This window comes from Apteryx rowi, unplaced genomic scaffold, assembly GCF_003343035.1.
Source record: "Apteryx rowi isolate R43461 unplaced genomic scaffold, aptRow1 scaffold_182, whole genome shotgun sequence".
Taxonomy (NCBI): Eukaryota; Metazoa; Chordata; class Aves; order Apterygiformes; family Apterygidae; genus Apteryx; species Apteryx rowi.
Window position 1 is genome coordinate 1,119,194 of NW_020448108.1, and position 17,925 is coordinate 1,137,118.

Genomic DNA, 17,925 nt, shown 5'->3' on the forward strand with positions numbered 1-17,925 from the left:
TCTTAGGAATTATGACAGGATGACAGTGTACAGGAGGAATGCGTTTACTCAGAGTACAAAATTACCTCCATCAACCACGTTCTGGGACAGCTTATTAGTTTTACAAGACTCATGAGAGGGGCACTACTTTCAAGTGATAGCTAGGACATTTCTGAACATGAATTACCAAATCATTACTATAACCAGGTAAAAAATAATCCAGATCATTGTGTATCCTAAACAGCACCATTAGAAAACAAAAGAGAGATATTTTGCCTTTCACGAGGCTTAAAAACCTTAGATTTACTATTAGAAATTCTGTAATACTAAAATTTAAGAAGCACCACAAAATCTAATCCCCAGTTCTTCATAAGTAGTCAGAAGAGGATTGGTTCCACCTAGTGACTGAACATAGTTACATATACTCAGAGAACTTGTAAGGTTTCTTACCTATCCCAGCTGTTTGTTACCCAAACCTGAAGAATTGATACTAGCACCAAAGCCTGCACTTCATCTTGTAATAACAATGAACTAACGCAGAAAGTTTGACAATACAGGGATAGCGCAAAACTGTTCTAAACAAAAGTGAGGTAAAAAATGACAGATGACCTTTATCATAGCATTTTGGTGCAGCAAAAATATCTTGCAAAATATTGAAACCGAAACTCCCTAGAGTGATATTTTTGCTAAAATGCCCTTTACATTTTGCACTCTGCCAATTACAAACAAAGGTACTACCTGAAATACTTGTAGGACTCTTTGTACAACAGATCCTCACAGACTTTGGTGATATCTGTTGTCCCAAATACTCATATGAAGTATGATTGCGCTATGATCTCCACTTCACAGTGGAGAGAACTGATATACTGAGAACATAAGTGACTTAGTCTCTAGTAGAGCAGGAAATTGAACCCCGCTCTCTCACATACCAACCTTGTGTCTCACCCACCAACCTATCTTTTCCTTACTGTGCCACAATGACTCTTTGAAACACACTGAACGCACTATACCCCTCACCCTTTCTCTCCACCTTCAAGAGTAGGATTGTCAACAGTATGAAACCTCTGAAAACAAACAATGAAAACAAAGTATTTTGAACATGCAATGAGCTTTTTGAAAGATGGCGTTACAACACAGAGATCAACAATGCTACTTCACCTGGGTTTCTTGCACCCAATGGGTCCTTTTGCAAATACATAAAATAAATGGCAGGACCTACCTGTAATTTGCGTTGTCATGGAAACCAGCAGTGAAAAATTCAAAGCTACCATGGAGATATTAACAGAGTAATTTGTGCCTGGCTGCAAATCAAAACAAACTTCTGGCGCCCGCTTGTATGTGGTAAGGTTGAAGGTCATTTCATGAAAGAACTCCTTCTGATACCAGCGCCRGCCTTGCACATGAAACTGTAACAAAAAAAAAATCACAGCATGGAAATTGTAATGTTTTAATACATCACTTGCATTCATTTATGCCATACTCTAAATGAGAAGGAATAGAAGAAACACACATCATTGTATACAGAACATCAAGTGCTGACAATTATTCTAATTCAAATACTTCCTAAATTTGACATGAAGTGCAGCCCCTCTTGTTGATCAGCTCTGACATTTTCCTAGCTCTTCAGTTCTCCTCCTCCTAGCCTATCCTCTTTTCTATGAGAAACATAGTTCCCACGATTCTTGCTTGCCTGCTAACAAACACTTTTAGTATAGTGCGTCTTCATTGTGCAAAGTAATGAGCTACAAAAGTGAACTCACATGCACAGATCTGTGACTCGACCCTGAGGATCAAGTCAAAATCAAATCATTTGGAGCTATGTCAAAACGTATTCTGAATGCCGAGTATCTCCCAGGATCTGCCTACAGACAGCTATGGTTCTAGGAAAAATTACAAGCACACTTTTTTTATTTTGGTTGGATTTTGTGTGTGATTATTTTACTGTTCATGTCTTAAACTATCATAAAGTTATTTTTTAAATTAAGACCTCTCCTGATTTTTTGTTAATAAAAACTAAAATGCTCGCTATATTTAAATCATATGCTGTTATTTCTTTTAAACAAATCCTGTGTCTTTATTTAATCCCTGAGCACCTCCTAGCACAGGGAGATTAGAGACAACAGCAGGTGGTCAGAGCCCTGGCAGAGATAGTTCACGTACAAATGCCCTATTGGGATGAGAGAAGATTGAAGGTATGTCATAAGACAAAACAGAATGACTTTGTAGAATTGGAACAGACTTCTTTGGGAGCTGGGAACGACCAAGCTGAAGGTACAGGCAATGAAGGCAAAATAGAATTAGAGTAGAAGAGGGGAAAAATAACCAAGAAACAGAGACTACAAAAAAGCATGGTGGTTTATTTCTTTTTCAAACATTGCTATGCAAGATCACTCCYTTTTTATGAGAGATGTTATTAGCATCAGAAATATTGAGGGCAACAAGCGTCTAAAAAATTACAGGTTTGTTCAGACACGTGATTAAAATAGAGAGGTAAAAAAGTCACAGATTCAAAATATGTATTATCACTTACTGAATATCTGTCTTCCATATCAGCTCCCCTGACATTTCTCCGCCATTTCAAGCAGGTGTCATTAAAAATTAATACGTTGTTGAAAGCTTCCTTTACTGCAGAGACAATAAAAAATGGAAGAACTCATTACAAAAAACATCACCTTCTTTAACATAATTGAATGTGGGTAGCTCAAAATAAAAAAAAGGTTTTATTTTCTCTTCTGAGCAGGAGGTAGAACCTCATTTCATTTTGAATGCACAAACACAGTAAAAAAAGCATGAAGTTCCCCCCCAAGTAATGGCTTTTGGAAAAATCCAAGCACTCTGTTTGGGAAATCAAGAAGGATTTATTTGTCCCAGATCTAGGGAGGATGTAAGGAGGAAGATCAAATTTCTTCTGTCTGTTAACCCTCCTGATGGCAATAAAGTTATTGCAGAACCATTTGTAACAGCAAATGCATTTGAGGAAAAATACACCTAAGAAAAAATATTTCTTGGGATTCCAAAGGCAATTGTTTCCCCAGGCCCGTCTCCTTAGAATTAGTTTGTCAGAAGGCAAGCTTAAAGCTTCCATGACCAAAATGTTACAAAATCCTGCTCTTAGAACATACCTTCTCTACAACTACTGAAAAGCTGCTAGAACACTGCTCAGCACTGCTAAACATAGGGACATTGTCTACAATGCTCACATCACTTAGATCAGTATCACATGGCTCAGCAACGGTGAACACTCCCATAGGCAGAGAATCAATTATCAAGGCAAGGCACGGAAACCATTAAGCACTGTGCCACGGACTGAAACTCCTGCATCCAGGCAGGAATGTCACTGCACCAACCCTGCCTTAGTCAAGAGACAACCCCTGAAAAAGGAGTTTGCCAAGTCTTTCTGAAGGGCAATTATCACCACAGCTCTAAGTTTGCTCATAGATTTGTGGACCACAGTGAGCAGGAAGAAAAACATCTTACTTACAGAAAAGGAGGGATGGTGATGGTGGTTTTATTTGAGAAGTGAGAATAAATGATGGGATAGTCTCGGAAACAGCTTGTTATCTTGTCTGCTAGACTCTGAACAATGAACTCCACACCAGAGTAATGTGTTTTATAAATCACAGAGAACACAAAACACAACTTACCTTTTGTTTGAACTGCTACTGTAACTGAGACAGTAATGTTTGTGGAAGAGATGGTAGTAATATTCACCAGGTAGTTAGTGCCAGAGTTGAGTTCTAAACAAACCTCCGGATTATCTTCACTTGTAGTAACGTTAAGTGTCGCCACCTCTGAGAATGTCTTCTCATCCCATCTTTGGCCCAGTATGTGAAACTATTGAAGGATTAACAAAAACAATTTTGCAATCAGTTGTGGCTCTCCACAATTCAGAATTCAATTAAACCTTGAGGATTAGGGTTAATTCTAGGATTACACTTGTTTTAGACTACCAGCTGTACTCAAAAAATATGCTTGTGTCTAACTGTTTTGCTATATCATGATGGCTTAATAAATCAGATTCTTAATTTCTTCTGTCTGTTAAAAAGATTATTATTGCTTTGTATATTGGCACAACAAATTGAAGGAATCTATGAAGGGGGCCCTAAAAATACCTCAAATACAAACAGTAAGCTATAAGTAAACATTTTCTCTTGTTTACAGCATATAGATGTAAACTACATCAGCTTGGTACTTTCTGTTCATTTTTCTACTTTTCTCCCCATGCTCTACAGAAGCAGCCACAAGACAGAGTGCCAACCAGCAGCAGAAGCCAGGCTTCCATCTGATCTTGCTCAGGGCAGTGAAACAGAAAGCTGCTGTTTATATGAGATGAAGGGACAGATAAAGCTTACCTAATTGAGCTCAAAGCTGGCCGCACTGCATTATGGACCTTATCACATCTACCTATGCCTGCATCATCCCCAGTTTTAGCTATTCTGAAGTGCCTTGCTGAGAGCTAAATTCAGGCACAAGCAAATGCACAGAGCACACTGCACCAGAGATCTGCAGTTTGCCAGATATCACTGGGTACAATGGAAAGCACTGGTTTTGAACCGCTAAGGTAATCTGGAAGTTGTTTTTCCATCTAAGTGGTGCTTAATAAAAGCACTCAAATTAACAATGCATCAGTTTATAACATAGAATTTCCTAAATTAACACCCAACCTTGCAATGTGTTTTCCRTACTAGCTTCTCACCTCTGGAAGTTCTAAGTAATCCCCTTCTTTTTTCCCTATTTGGGCATGCTCAGAAAAGTCAAACTTTCTTGGGCTGCTGTCATTGTCAAAACACGGGAATTCTTGTCTATTATTTTCAACTTAGATAACCCTGACTAAGCAATTTCTTTCTGAATTTTTATTTAATTTATTTTTGTTTCTAAGAGTTTATATTTTAACTTTTATTCTTATGCTTATAGATGGCAAAAAAAACAAAAAAACAAAAAACCCCCAAAACAGTTACAAAGGTTGCTTTCAACTACCAGGAAATAAAGTTATAAAATGTTTAAATAGAAGATGGTTGACTCTCTTGAGCAAGATGCAATATTTCAATTTACCTTTCATTTCTAAAACAAACTATGTCCAGTATCTGCAAGTGATTTGCTGCTTACTTGAAATAAATACATCAGAGATGGGGACAGAGCACAAGTGGTGTAGTATTTTCTCTATCAAAGTGACCTCTAGCTCTTCGATGTAATTTAACTATAAGCTTTCTTCTAGTTTCAAGCCGACATTTAAATGCTTTACTGGAATGGGACCCCAAGAGCTGCTGAGCCCTTCAACTGATGTTAGGGCTGGGATGTGTTTCTTTCCTCTCTCACACAGCCACATGGAAAGTTTTAGGTAGTTCACTGGAAAGAAAAAGCCAAGAACTTACGCTGCCAACAAACCCCCAAAATAGATCTCCATTGCTGACTCACCAGAATTAACCAGGCCAAAGCTTCTCCCACTGTTGAATACTGCATCACTTACTGTGTATGTTTTCTGTGCACCAGACCTTCCAGTCTTCCTCTGCCACTTCACACAGGTTTCATTGAATATGGACAAATTACTGAATAATTCTTCTTCTGTGAGCAAAAATATTAACATAGAAAGACAGTCATTATTATTTCTCAGGTAAATGTTAAAAAGTTTGGAGCAATGCTTTATTTCTCTTTTCCTCTAAATGTTTTTGTTGCAAAAGACAAAACAAGGCATGCAAAAGTTAGGTAGGAAGTTTTCACCTAATTGTGTAGGCTCCTAAAAATAACATACAAGACCAAGTGAAGCAAAAATTTCTGAACTTATGACTGCCCAAGTCCTTAAACACAGAGCTGACATTACATAACTTATCACAAATAATGAAAACAAAATACTTTGCTAGGTTTGGATTTTAATGTAGAAAAATTTAAATTCTAATGGCTTTACAGATCTTGAATAGGATGTTAAAACTACATTGCAGTCTCCTGACATCAAAGCAACAAGCTCATACAATCCATCACGCATACATCACTGTCACAGATATGTTTCTATATATCAAAGCATGCACACATATCAGCACTTTTTCTTGCACAAGGATCTATAGCATACACTCTACTAAAGACTAAATTCTTCCATACTGGATGACAATCCAGATGGCGCAGCCCCTGATGAAAGAGATTCTGCCCTGCTTTGGACATTCCTCCTAGTCATAGTATATTAAATGTGTGCCTTGTGTAGATATTTCTGAATGCCAGGTCAAAGTCTCTCATTAAAGTCTACTTACAATATTTTCACACCACAAAAAACAGAGAGTAAGAAAGAATGCCCCAGTTCCATTATTTCTGCTACCTGTTCTAGATTCTCCTTGCACTTTGGTGCCAGCATCTGGATCTCATGAGATCCAGTGGTCTACAAAGTCTTCAAGTTGATTTGTAAGTAGCTGTCTTAAGAAGACAGAATCAATCTATTCCACACTATACTGCAGGCAAAAAAGTCAAACTGGATCATGCAAAAGACCTGTCTGTAAGAAAAAGAGGTTACTAAAAAACAAACAAAAATAAAAAAGACACCTTTGAATACAATACCCTGCATTAAAGCATTTTAAGAAAGCTTCTGTGCTAGATGGAAAAAGAGGTTTTTTGAAGCTGAATGAATGTTTTGTTCATTATTTTTCTGGGCTTTCTTTTTAAAAAACTTTTACTTTTGTCAATATTTTATAAATACTATTTTATATCTATAAACATATTCATATATAAATATTAATATTTATATTTTATCAATGCAATTAAATAGCACAATCACAGTAAAAACACTTTTTAGAACAGATACTAGAGCCAAAGAATGAAACCCACAAAACTAAGCACGTAGTGAGTGCAGTTGTAGCAACCAGTAACAAAGCCTTTAACATACCTGTGTTAATTTACAAATTATTTAAAAGTTGATTCATGCTGCAGAGAAAACACGGTCAGGAAGATCAGCTCATCCATTCTTTTTTTAGGCAATTCTCTCACTGCTGTCATAGACACAGAACAGTTGCTTTTACATGACATGACAATCAAATAACCCATGACTGAGAACATAGCTCCTTCTGGTCACAGGTTAGCTTGACTGTGAATCCATTTGCTCCTCTTCTTGCTTTCACTAGCCTTCAAACATGTCATTCCTTCGCCCACTACAATAATTTATTATTACATTCACCACGTGACCAGAGTCTTACAAAGCCAAGCTCATACACATACTGAGCTGAAGAGCACTTTCTGTTGAAAATATGAAGGGGATTTATACGACAGCCTTGTTAGATACATCAGTGATATTCACTGAGTAGTTGGTGTAACGCCTGGTGTAAAGGCAGGCATAGCTCAGGGCTCTCTTCCTCTGTAAGTAAACTTCTTCTCTAGGTATTCAGCAAATAAACCTCTCACTCACTAGGTTGGTTTCTCTATCTCCCAACTCATTCAAAATGCCTCCTCTGTTCCAAACAGGTGTGGTTAAATACAAAACACTTTTGAAACTTCCTCTTCTGCAAAACTAAACAGTGAAAAATGAGAAAAATCTACATCCCCTCTAAAACAATCTTCCTTACAATTGGCTGTGCAATTTATTACATAGAAATGCTAGACTCCTCTTATTTCCATTATTCGTTGTTTCCTTTGCAACAACGCCTAGAAACTCCACAGTGGTTAAGACTGCTGTACCAACATAAAGCACAAGAATATGTTCAGTTGTTGTATTCTTTAAATCAGACATCATTTATTAAAAGAATGGATGGCAAAAATGACTCATTAGAGCACAGCCAGAGGGAAAACATTTGCATATTCATGAGATCTGAATTAAAATGCATAGCAAGAAGGAAAAAAATATCTCATCTCCAGGACTGCATAGCTAGATAATCAGACACATGATTTATAAAAGATTCAGTTAAAAAAAAAAAAAAGAGAGAGAGAGAGAAATAAAGAGCCAAATAATAAAATAATAAAACAGTGACTATGTTCAGGCAAGGAAACAAATCTTAGACAGCACCCACTTTGGACATAAGGAAACAAAACTAGAAGCATTTTTTTCTGTAATTACATCAATCATTTCTGTCACACTAACCCATATTAACATTCAAAGGACAAGCCTACCATGCATTTACCAAATGGCCACAGAATAGCTGGCAGAATTTTTTGCAAAGGTTTCCACTCTAAATGGGTGGGAGTGACAGAGATAAGAACAAAAGCTGTAACATGCACACCACGAAACACCATGTGAACACCACAAAAAGGTCCTGGGCTTTCTCAAGGGATGGCTTTTCCTCCCTTACTCTTACTGATCATACATACTCTTTGGTTGGATCATCAAATGTACAGTAAGTGCTTGGTTAAACTTCAAGTCCAGTATAATAAACAGAGTATCCAGTAAGAGCACAGAGGTATCTCTGAAAAATCAATTCTTTCACCTAGAAAGAAGTGGGTTTCCTGACACATTTGTTCTCCTACCAAATTTAATGGTACTAATGCCTTCCACAGTTTGGGAACTCCCAAAAAAAAATGCAATGTACATGCCTGGACTCATGTGATCAGCATGTCTTAGTAAACAGCGGCAACCAGGTCTTAAACATTTCCGATTTTTATCAACAGCTTTCATTCAGAGTCCCAAACAAGGGAGTATAGGAATGCCCCAATCTTCCCATACTTTAGCACTGGGAATTGCAGCTTGTGATGAACGGAGAAGGCCACTGGATGCCGGTGTTGCTCCACCAAGCTCTGAAGAAGGCTCCAGGTCACCCTCCCAATCTCCTTCCCATCCCAAGGGAAAGGGTTCCAAAAATGAGATGGTAACTGGTGGGGACCAGAGCAGCAGGGGGAAAAGGATCCAGAGTCAAATACAGAAAGGCAAATTAGGGAGAGGATAGAAAAAAATGGCAATTGACTGCCATTGACCTGAGCTGGAGAGAGAGATATCTCTCATCAGTGAAGTATTTTTGAACTTTCACAAAAAAACAGTATTTATGAAAAGGAGACAAAACCAGCTCCAATCTGCTACTTCATCTTCTGCAAGTAGCTAAAAGATCATCCACACATGCAAATTCGCTTACAGAGTTCTTCCCACCCTTACATATGTGCAACTTAGGAGAAAGAAAAAAACCAAATACTATCTTCCCTTTTTTCAGTTCTGTGAAAACTGCGAATGAAGTGCTGCAAATGCCATCTGCTGCTAACATGCACTACACACACATTCAGACAGAGAACTGAAGTGACAGAAAGTGAAGCATTTCAAAGGAAACTTCCACTCAGACTGTTTCGGGACATCTTTTCCACTGAATACAGGCAACCTTCTTCTGTACGGTACTTTTTGCAGGTATATATGCAATCTATTTTAGAGATGTATCTTCAGTATTTCTACCTTTTAGGGTAGCATGGGAAGCTTTTAAGAGTATTTTCACATTGGAGTAACATACCTACTCTTTGTTTAACTAACACTGCAAATTTCAGCAAGTCTTCATTTTCTGTCCCAAACTTTACATAGAGGAAGCCCACAAAAGAACAGCAGAGCTACAGGCAGAGACAGCCATGTAGGAAGGAGCAAACAGATAGCTAATGATTTACAGCTTCCTTTGGTCTAAAAATGTTACAAGGATACAGCTAGGAGCAGAGTAATTCCCGTATTGAACTAGACCGACAAAAACATAAGAGATGCAACTGAGGGCATATTTACAAAGGAAAGATATACCAATCATGTGCACAAGCAACAGAGTCAGGACAGACGGTATTAGATGAGCTAGGACTAGAAATCCTCATGATCTACTCCCCATTTGAAAGAGGTTTCTGAGATTAGTGACTGATATTTGCCATCAGGAATCATCATTGTTGGATTGCAATACCTCCCCATAACACAAACTCCACCTGTGTTTTTCCAGGCAATTAAAGAAGTTATCAGATTACTAGATATCTGGATTTAACATATCAAATTAGTCATTTACAAGAATTTAGGCCAATCAGATCTTTTTCATCACCGACTTTAATTACCCTAATTGTTTGATGAGGTCCTCATTCCTTCAGAACTATGGGCTTCCAGTCAGTGCCCACAGATCTGAGTGACACCTTCTCTAATAAGCTCAGAACTATTGTATTTACACACAGCTGGGGACAAAAATTAGGTGGAAAGTGAGAGAGATCTGGGAAAGAAGAAAGACAGTTAAACCATTCACTGTTGCCTGGAAATTGCTGACATCATTACCACCATAGAAACATCCCAGCCACCCTTCTGTACCATCCCGCTAGCTAGACGGGAAATCAGTCAGTGAGAATGGGGACAAAACACATAAGAAAAAGGGGGAGTGAAAGCAAAAAACAACTCACAATTAAGGAGGGAGTAACTAGACCCTCTCGGCTGCATGAAAATGATCTTTGCTTTAGGTCTGAAGTCAAATTACATCTGCAAAGCTGGTCATGCCCTCTTTGTTCTAGACTGGACCAGATTTGGCTTTTGATTTTTTCCCCAGTTTTTCACACTGTAAATGCGTTCATTTCCTCTTATGCATTTTTAAAGTGCACAGTGCAGACAGTCTGTTGTGCCTTCTCTGGACTGGCTCATCAAACTACTCTTCTTCGCTCTGTACCTTTACAAATCTCTGAAGCAATGTTTACAGGAAATCATCATGTATTCTCCATTCGCTTCATCCCTTATGTTTTTCTGTGTTGGTCTGTTACATGCATTTTTCTGGGACATGTCTCAAAAACAATTAACACCTTCCTTTCTTGACACCTTTAAGGTACTCCTCATTATCATAATACTCAAATTCCACGTAATCATCTCTACAAAATCTCCAGAGGGTAACACATGCCACTAAACCCTACTTGTGGATGGCAGCCATGACACAGAAAAACAAAGCATTCTAATACAGAAAATTAACTCTTAGTGGAAGAGGAACAGTTCACATTACATTTAACAAGAGGTGCTATAAAATAAGAGCATGCACATACGAGTTTATGACACAGAAGCTGCTGTGATTTTTTTACTTTTTTGCTGCCGTACATTTTTGTTTTCAAGCTCAGGACTAGATGTAATGTGTAGTGGTGGGGGGAATGAGTTCTTCCTGTTTGAGTTCTAGGTTCACACTGTGATGGATGGATTAATCTTTGCTTTATGTGCCATGCATAAGGGGCCTGCAGCCTGCTACAGCCTTTACTGTACCTGACACTACTTTGGAGGACTCTCATAACTAATCAATAAAATAGCTGTGCTGTCAAGTTCAGCATTAAAGGCACACAGAGGTCAAATTTCCCTTTTGCCTATTACCGGCTATTCCCTACTGCCTGAATTTTGGAAAGCTTCATGAGTAATTTTGATTAACTTTTTCATGCAGGTCAGATGGTATTTCTCCTCCAGCCTTTTTACATATCCATGTATTTTTCCCACTCATGTGCAACCATTGTGTCTATTGCAGGGACAATACTTCAATGTTTACGTTCAGAAGTTCTTTAATAAATTTATTTCTAATAACATAGGGAACAGTGGTAATGGAAAATGTATTTAAATACTGAGATGTTATTCTTTAATGCAAACTCACATTTTCTTTTTTAGGATAAGAGTAATGAAATTGGCTGGAATTCAAACTGTTTGCCTTTCTTCAGACACCATATTGTAGCTATCCACACCAATAGATGCTAAATACAGTCACTGAATACTGACAACTTCCGCAGAAAACAGACATACAGAAAGAGATTTTGGGGACTAGAATAATAAAAAGCAGACAACCCAGCATATGTGGTTGTTGCTGGGACTAGAGCCTATTGTTACAGGAAGGAAGGATCAGATACTATGAAAAACTTCCAATGACAAGATTATCTCTGGGGCTTCGGACCAGGAAATTGGAAGAAGCTGGATGAATAGCAGGAGGAAGGACTATGGAAACAGGATGAGAAGAGAGCTGCAGTAAGTAATGGGACTACTTCCTTCTAAAATATCCCTAACAATTGTTTATTTAATCTAGAAAATTGCATCAAGCACTCCCCCCTTTGTGCAAGAACTGACCCCTTCATAACTTTGAAGAAGATGGGGAAAAAACACCAGTTTTACAGTTACACATGGTATCTAGAGACAGGCAGTCTCATAAGCACCTTTTTCAACGCAGTTCTTTTAAACTTTCCCAGCAGGCTCAAAAACAAGTTCTCAAAGATTAATTTCTCTCTCTCTCTCTCTCTCTCTCTCCCTGTTTGTGTGTACATGCATGTACGTTGTAGTCAGTTCCACATCCACCAAAGCAAAGGTAGAGTAGCACTCTAAAAATCTTGAAAATCACAGCCTAAAAAAGGACAAGGTGGGCATATGCCAGCACAAGAAGACAAGAGTAAATAATTAAAATTCTGCAGCAGACTTCCTTTCATGTTGCTTTCTTTTACTATGTGCATATACATACATGCATGCATATTAGAAGGGAAACAAGATTTTACTTCAGCTTCTATGTTAGTCCTCCCTGATATTTTACTTTCAATATCACTTGTATCCAAGCTCAATGAAAGACAAAACCAAATCATTTTACATTTTTATTTCAAATACCCTCCAGTTCCTCTCCCTGCCCTTCTCAAAAAATACATATTTTATGAACTTGAAAATGGCTTGTGACATACACTCCACTCTACACTCTGCCATTTTCAAGCACAGATTTAAGAGCAAGCATCTCAGGTTCATTGCCAAGGCACAATTTGCCTTTTGTCTGATCTTCTGGCAGCTGTGATGAATCCAAAAAAACCCAAATCTGTGGAATCTCCTCAAAAAGAACAAAACAGGGTAGGAAGGCTTCATTATAGACCTTTCCATTTTATAAAAAATACAGTTGCAAGCCTTATAATACCTTATGTCACATTTTGGGCCTGCACCCAGAATAACCTCTCTAGGTAATATAAATATTACTAACAAAAAGCTCAGGTTACACTTGCTTCTCTTACATTTACAGCAAGGGGAAAACAAAGCTCCTTGTTTCAGACTATCTCATATTCCACATTTGCATGCTAAAATGCTTTGTAGCCAAACACCTTCACCGAAACAAACATTATTCCCACCAGACTATCTCAACCTCTGCCTAAAAACAACTTCTCTGATTTGCCTTGGAATCCCACCRCAGCTCAACACAGTGCGTGCTTGGAAAAAAAAATGCTATTTCTAGAACAAAAATAAATGAAACCACATATTCTTATTCCACAGCAAGAAAAAAAAAAAAAAGACAAGCTTTCAAGACAAGCTGCGCAGGATGTCCAGATTCACATATTCATCATGTCAAAACATATTGGACAGTGGGTATTTACTTGCTCATAGGTTCTCTGCACTGTAGTGACTTTGGTGACTTGTTTACATACACAAATCAAAGGCTGTGAAAGAAAGACTGCAATCCAATTAGCCATTGCTTGAATTCACTGCTGATGGCTTAATCCTATCAGCATCAGCCAATAAAATCACTTTGTTAGGAAACTTTCTATATTTGAAAATAGCTATTAAAGAATGTATTTCATATACAAACACACACATATATACATTATATTACACACACACACACACACACACACACACACAAGGTTTTCAGTCAACATGCAATGCAAATAAAGGGAATTTCATAGCAATCACTGCCTGAGAAACGAAGAAAAGTGATTATTGGTCAAAGGGAACATGCTCAGGGGTATTTCTTTACTTCTCTCTTACTTCTAATTAGTTTTTTATTCCATACTGTTCATTTCCCCTTAAGGCAGCAGGAAAAAAGAAAAATGGTGTTCTGTACATTTCATAAGTTATTCTGGAATGGTACATTAATTTCTCTCATTTTAATGGGAATTACTGATTAATTGCACACACCCTTAAGATCATATTCATCTGAAAGGCATCATTACTGAAACAGAACTTTCATTTCATTTGAAAGTCATTTGTGACCTTCAATGAGTGTTAAAAATGTAATAGTTGAGGGTTCTCATAAAAATTTCCTATTCATAATTTTTTTCAAATCAGCCTTAACTAGTTAGGCTATTTCTTTCAGGTTTTTCCATCCTACTTATCCATATCCCTGGGCATTCCAGAGGAAGGGCTTTTCTTTTTGCCTTCTGAGCCAACAGCTAGAGTCTACATTCCTGCCTCTGGCCAAGCTCTTGCTGAAATCCATGGTAATACAGTGAATGCAGTCTGCAGGTTCAGACCCTGTAAAGCTTCAGGGTGCTCAGGATTGAAGCCTTGACATTGCAAAGACTTACACACCTGATTAACTTCCACACTCTACAACAATGTTGGCTTCAAAAACAACTCAAAAATACAGAAGCTATGCAGATGGCTTAAATGAAATGTGAATTATGACTTCCAACAATTGCAGTTCCACTTTTAGATGGGCACTATAAAAAGTAAAAGAACTGTTTTTCTGTATGCTTATTTTATTTCCTATGTTTTATATCCACAGTGAATGCTCAAGACCAAAGAGGTGGGCATCAAGTCCCAACTCTGTGTGTACAGATTTGGTCTGTGAAGTGATAGAAGTCAAAGGCACATTTTTAGTCCTTCTGGAAAACGTGTTGGTGTTACAAGCTAGAGGAACATTATCACCTGCAAAAGACAGCATTACTACTTAAAAACAAAAGAGATGAATAGTCATAGAGATATCTCATGACACCCCTTTCTGAGGGCACAGAAGAAAACTGAGGAGCACAACAGCTATAGTCCAAAACATCTGCCAATTTTTTGCTATTATTAAGATGTCATTACATCCTGTCTCCAAACCTACAGTATGACAGTATCTTCATTACAGACCTTCTCAGGGGTCATTCTTTTATGAAGTAAATCCTCCTGGATTGAAATTCAGAGAACTGAGTCTAGGCTGGAATGGCAACCATGAACAAATTTTACTTTGGGTGTTAGGGGAGAAGACAAAAGAGAGTTTTGGATTCCGTTGCCCTTATTGTCACAGCAGTGGACTTCACAGTATCAGGCCCATAATAAAGTACTGTTAAGTGCCATCTGATTGCCTGGTGATGCTGCATTGTCTTTTAAAGTTGCAGGTTCCCAGAGCAGCAATGAAACTCCTGTTGCATTAGTCCCTTTCTGTTTGAAACAAAAACTAGAGCAGATGGACAGCTGGACTAGCTAGTTCTGCCATCCACTAGCTATAACATCCACCAGAAATCGTTGTATGATTAACATTCTTTTTCTTGACATTTCCATCCAAAAGTACTACTACATAGTCTAAAACTGTAAATTAAAAAGGGCTTTCTTGCCTTCTATTTACCCTACCTTCAGAATAGGAACTTGAAACTGGATTAAACAGCACACCCCAAATTAAAATGCTAAAGATTTTATCATATTGTTACATTTGCATATTGGATGTGTTATTTCCCAGATCCTTTTACAAGGAGTAACAGAAAGTGTTCCTCCCATTTGGGCTGTGGAATCCCTTGTGGCTATGGCAATGCATTATGACCCATTTGAGAAATATTTTTCCAGTACACCTCTGTGGTGAGAAGTATGTGGGTTTTGCCACAATCTGTTGCTGAAAATTATCAAAACTAATGTTAATATACAAGCAAGTCTTCTCAGGATTAATACACCAGTTAATGTAACATAGTTAATCAGAATGATCCCTTTGAAGTTTATCAAGGTTAAAAACCACTACAGAGACAAAACAGTACTCTAATGAAGGAAATCCTAAAGTTCTTTTCAAGAGCTCTGTGTCTCAGGGGAAAAAAACAATCCTTTTACCTCTAAAATAAGCAACTCATTTGCAACTTTATGAACTACAATAGGAATTGGAAATTGTGTGGGCTCTTCCCTTACTGAGTGAACCCACAAGGCGCACAGTTCATAGGTCAAGTCCCACTCTCACTTCTGCCACAGCAAGGCCACTGTCTCTGGAATCAGCCTATTGAATTAAAACTTCATTGTGAATTCTACTGGCACATAAGCCAAAGAATAAACCAGTTCTTTGGCTCTCAAAATGTGATGTTTCTTCAATCTCAGATTAAAAAAATGAATAAACTTATGTTTTTCATTTATGACAGTGCATGCAATTTGAGGCAAAAGGAATAGATCTGTCCAGAATAAAATTCAATGATTTGTTTTCTTTCACTTTCTTTACAGCAAGGCCAATCAGAAAGACTAATCTGAAGCCCCACAGATTTCATTTGAAGCCAATGGATTTTTAAAGCTAAGGGGGGAAAAAAAATCCTTCAGTAATATTTACCTTTGCATAYGTATGTAATATTTTCCCACTCCTGATCTATTGTGCATTCTGAAAAATTCCTGTCTCCATGAAAATAATATCCTTCTCTACACTGATAGTACACTCTGCTCCACAGGGTGGTAGAGTTGTCCCAGACCATTTCTGTGTGTGGAATCACCAAAGGTTTGCCACAGTCTATTTCTGGAAGAGAAAAATCAGGATAATAAACCTAAAAATGGAAACAATCAAGGCATGTCACAGGATTTAAAGAGGAGATGAAAATTGTCCCAGCAAACAACACTCCACCTTTCTGCACTTCCTAATGACTTCTAAAAGTCAGGTTAGCCTTTYAGAACCTGGAATTTCTTTCCTGTAGTTTCCAACAGGGTGGGGCATTTATCCCTCAAGGTGCTTCATAAAATAAGAGTGTCCTGCTTAGAAGTGGAGAACAAAGATCTACAAGCAAATTTGAACAGTTGGATTTACCTTCCCACAACACTTGACTCCCAGCTGATATTTATTCTTTTATTTCACCTATCATTAGCAACAACAGAGGCCAGAGCATCTCCCCAGGAGATGTAGCTTAGCACAGTCTTGTGGCTGACCTACAAAAGTTGACAGTCATCCTCTAGGCACTGAGGCCAGCCACCATCTCCCTGACATGGACTGAATCTGTAGAAACTTTCAGTCAGCTTTCTGGAGAGTGAGAGATTCCCCACATTTAGGGAACCTTCAGATAGGGAGATGCAGGCAGTTTCTCCTCCCTACAACCCATGAAGCAGCCCACCTGAAGAAAGYGTGCATGAGACTCAAGACAACGGCATAGGAAATTACTCTATGCCAGATAACAGGGGAGGGATTTTGCACTCCAATTCATATAATACTTTCACGCACAGAAACATCTGAAAAATGATACATGGTCCAAGGAGTGACATGGAAGAACAGCATCAAGAGGGTTGTATTCTATCACCGCTAGGTTTAATTTAAGCTTTGAAAGAAGGAGGAGCTGCTTCAGACAAGGAGAAAGAGCACTTCTGGGAGGGGAACTGATTGGTTATTCAGGCTGCAGCAGACATAATTAGAAAGCTGGGGTAATGTACTTTGAAATTTATTCATTTACTTGGTTGTTTTCAGGGGCTTCACAATAAAATTAGGGAACTGAAAGAATTAAGAGAGAAGATCTAATCAACTGAAAGATATTTTGGGTTAAAATTCCCTCTCAAATCCACAGTGAATCTTACACTCCAGTTAAAGCTTCTGCATTGCTTCACTTATAGGAAGCTAAAAATGTAAGAATTCGAACCTTACCTTCACTAAAGCTTATATGCAGAAAAGAAGTGTTTTTTAAAAGTGTTCAATGAATGATCTTAAATGATTCTGAGATTCCATTCAGAAAAAAAGTAAAATAAAGAAGTAAAAAATAAAGCATGTAGAATCATAATTTTATAATTTACAATAACACCTTTAAAGGAAAACTTAATCATATACTTTGCAATGGAAACACATCTACTATAATGATTACCTTTCTTTTCAAACATCAGTATGCATGCATGTATATACATATAGCACATAGAAAAAGCTTCTCTTTAGAATAACAAATTTACATGCAAAGAATATATTTAACTTATAGAAGGATAATATTTGCTGGCATACAAAAATTACTACTCCTTAACTCCAGCTATCTGCCCTCAGCCTTTCAATATATCAAAGACCAAAAAACAGAAATGCTGAATTATGTTCCTGTGTAACTAAGCAAGCCCTTTATTTCTAAAAGTAGAGGTTGGTTGAAACATTGACGAAGTGCATTCAAAAAATTACTAAA

General features: G+C 37.7%; 1 protein-coding gene across 11 annotated transcripts in view; it reads right to left on the minus strand.

Moving 5' to 3' along the window:
* The window catches only part of SUSD1 (sushi domain containing 1), a 53,918-nt gene that overhangs the window by 24,765 nt on the left and 11,228 nt on the right, over window positions 1-17,925 (minus strand). For 10 of the 11 annotated variants that reach the window (XR_003252805.1, XR_003252806.1, XR_003252804.1 and 7 more), the window contains exons 7-11: window positions 16,125-16,304; window positions 5,447-5,541; window positions 3,624-3,813; window positions 2,510-2,604; window positions 1,199-1,385 (exon numbers count right to left, since the gene is read on the minus strand). Coding sequence is in view for 7 of the 11 variants with exons in the window: in XM_026061562.1 (XP_025917347.1) it covers window positions 1,199-1,385; window positions 2,510-2,604; window positions 3,624-3,813; window positions 5,447-5,541; window positions 16,125-16,304 (747 nt within the window). In the remaining 4 variants the exon portion in view is untranslated. The remainder of the gene's footprint in view (window positions 1-1,198; window positions 1,386-2,509; window positions 2,605-3,623; window positions 3,814-5,446; window positions 5,542-16,124; window positions 16,305-17,925) is intronic. The other variant, XM_026061564.1, reaches the window with a different exon arrangement.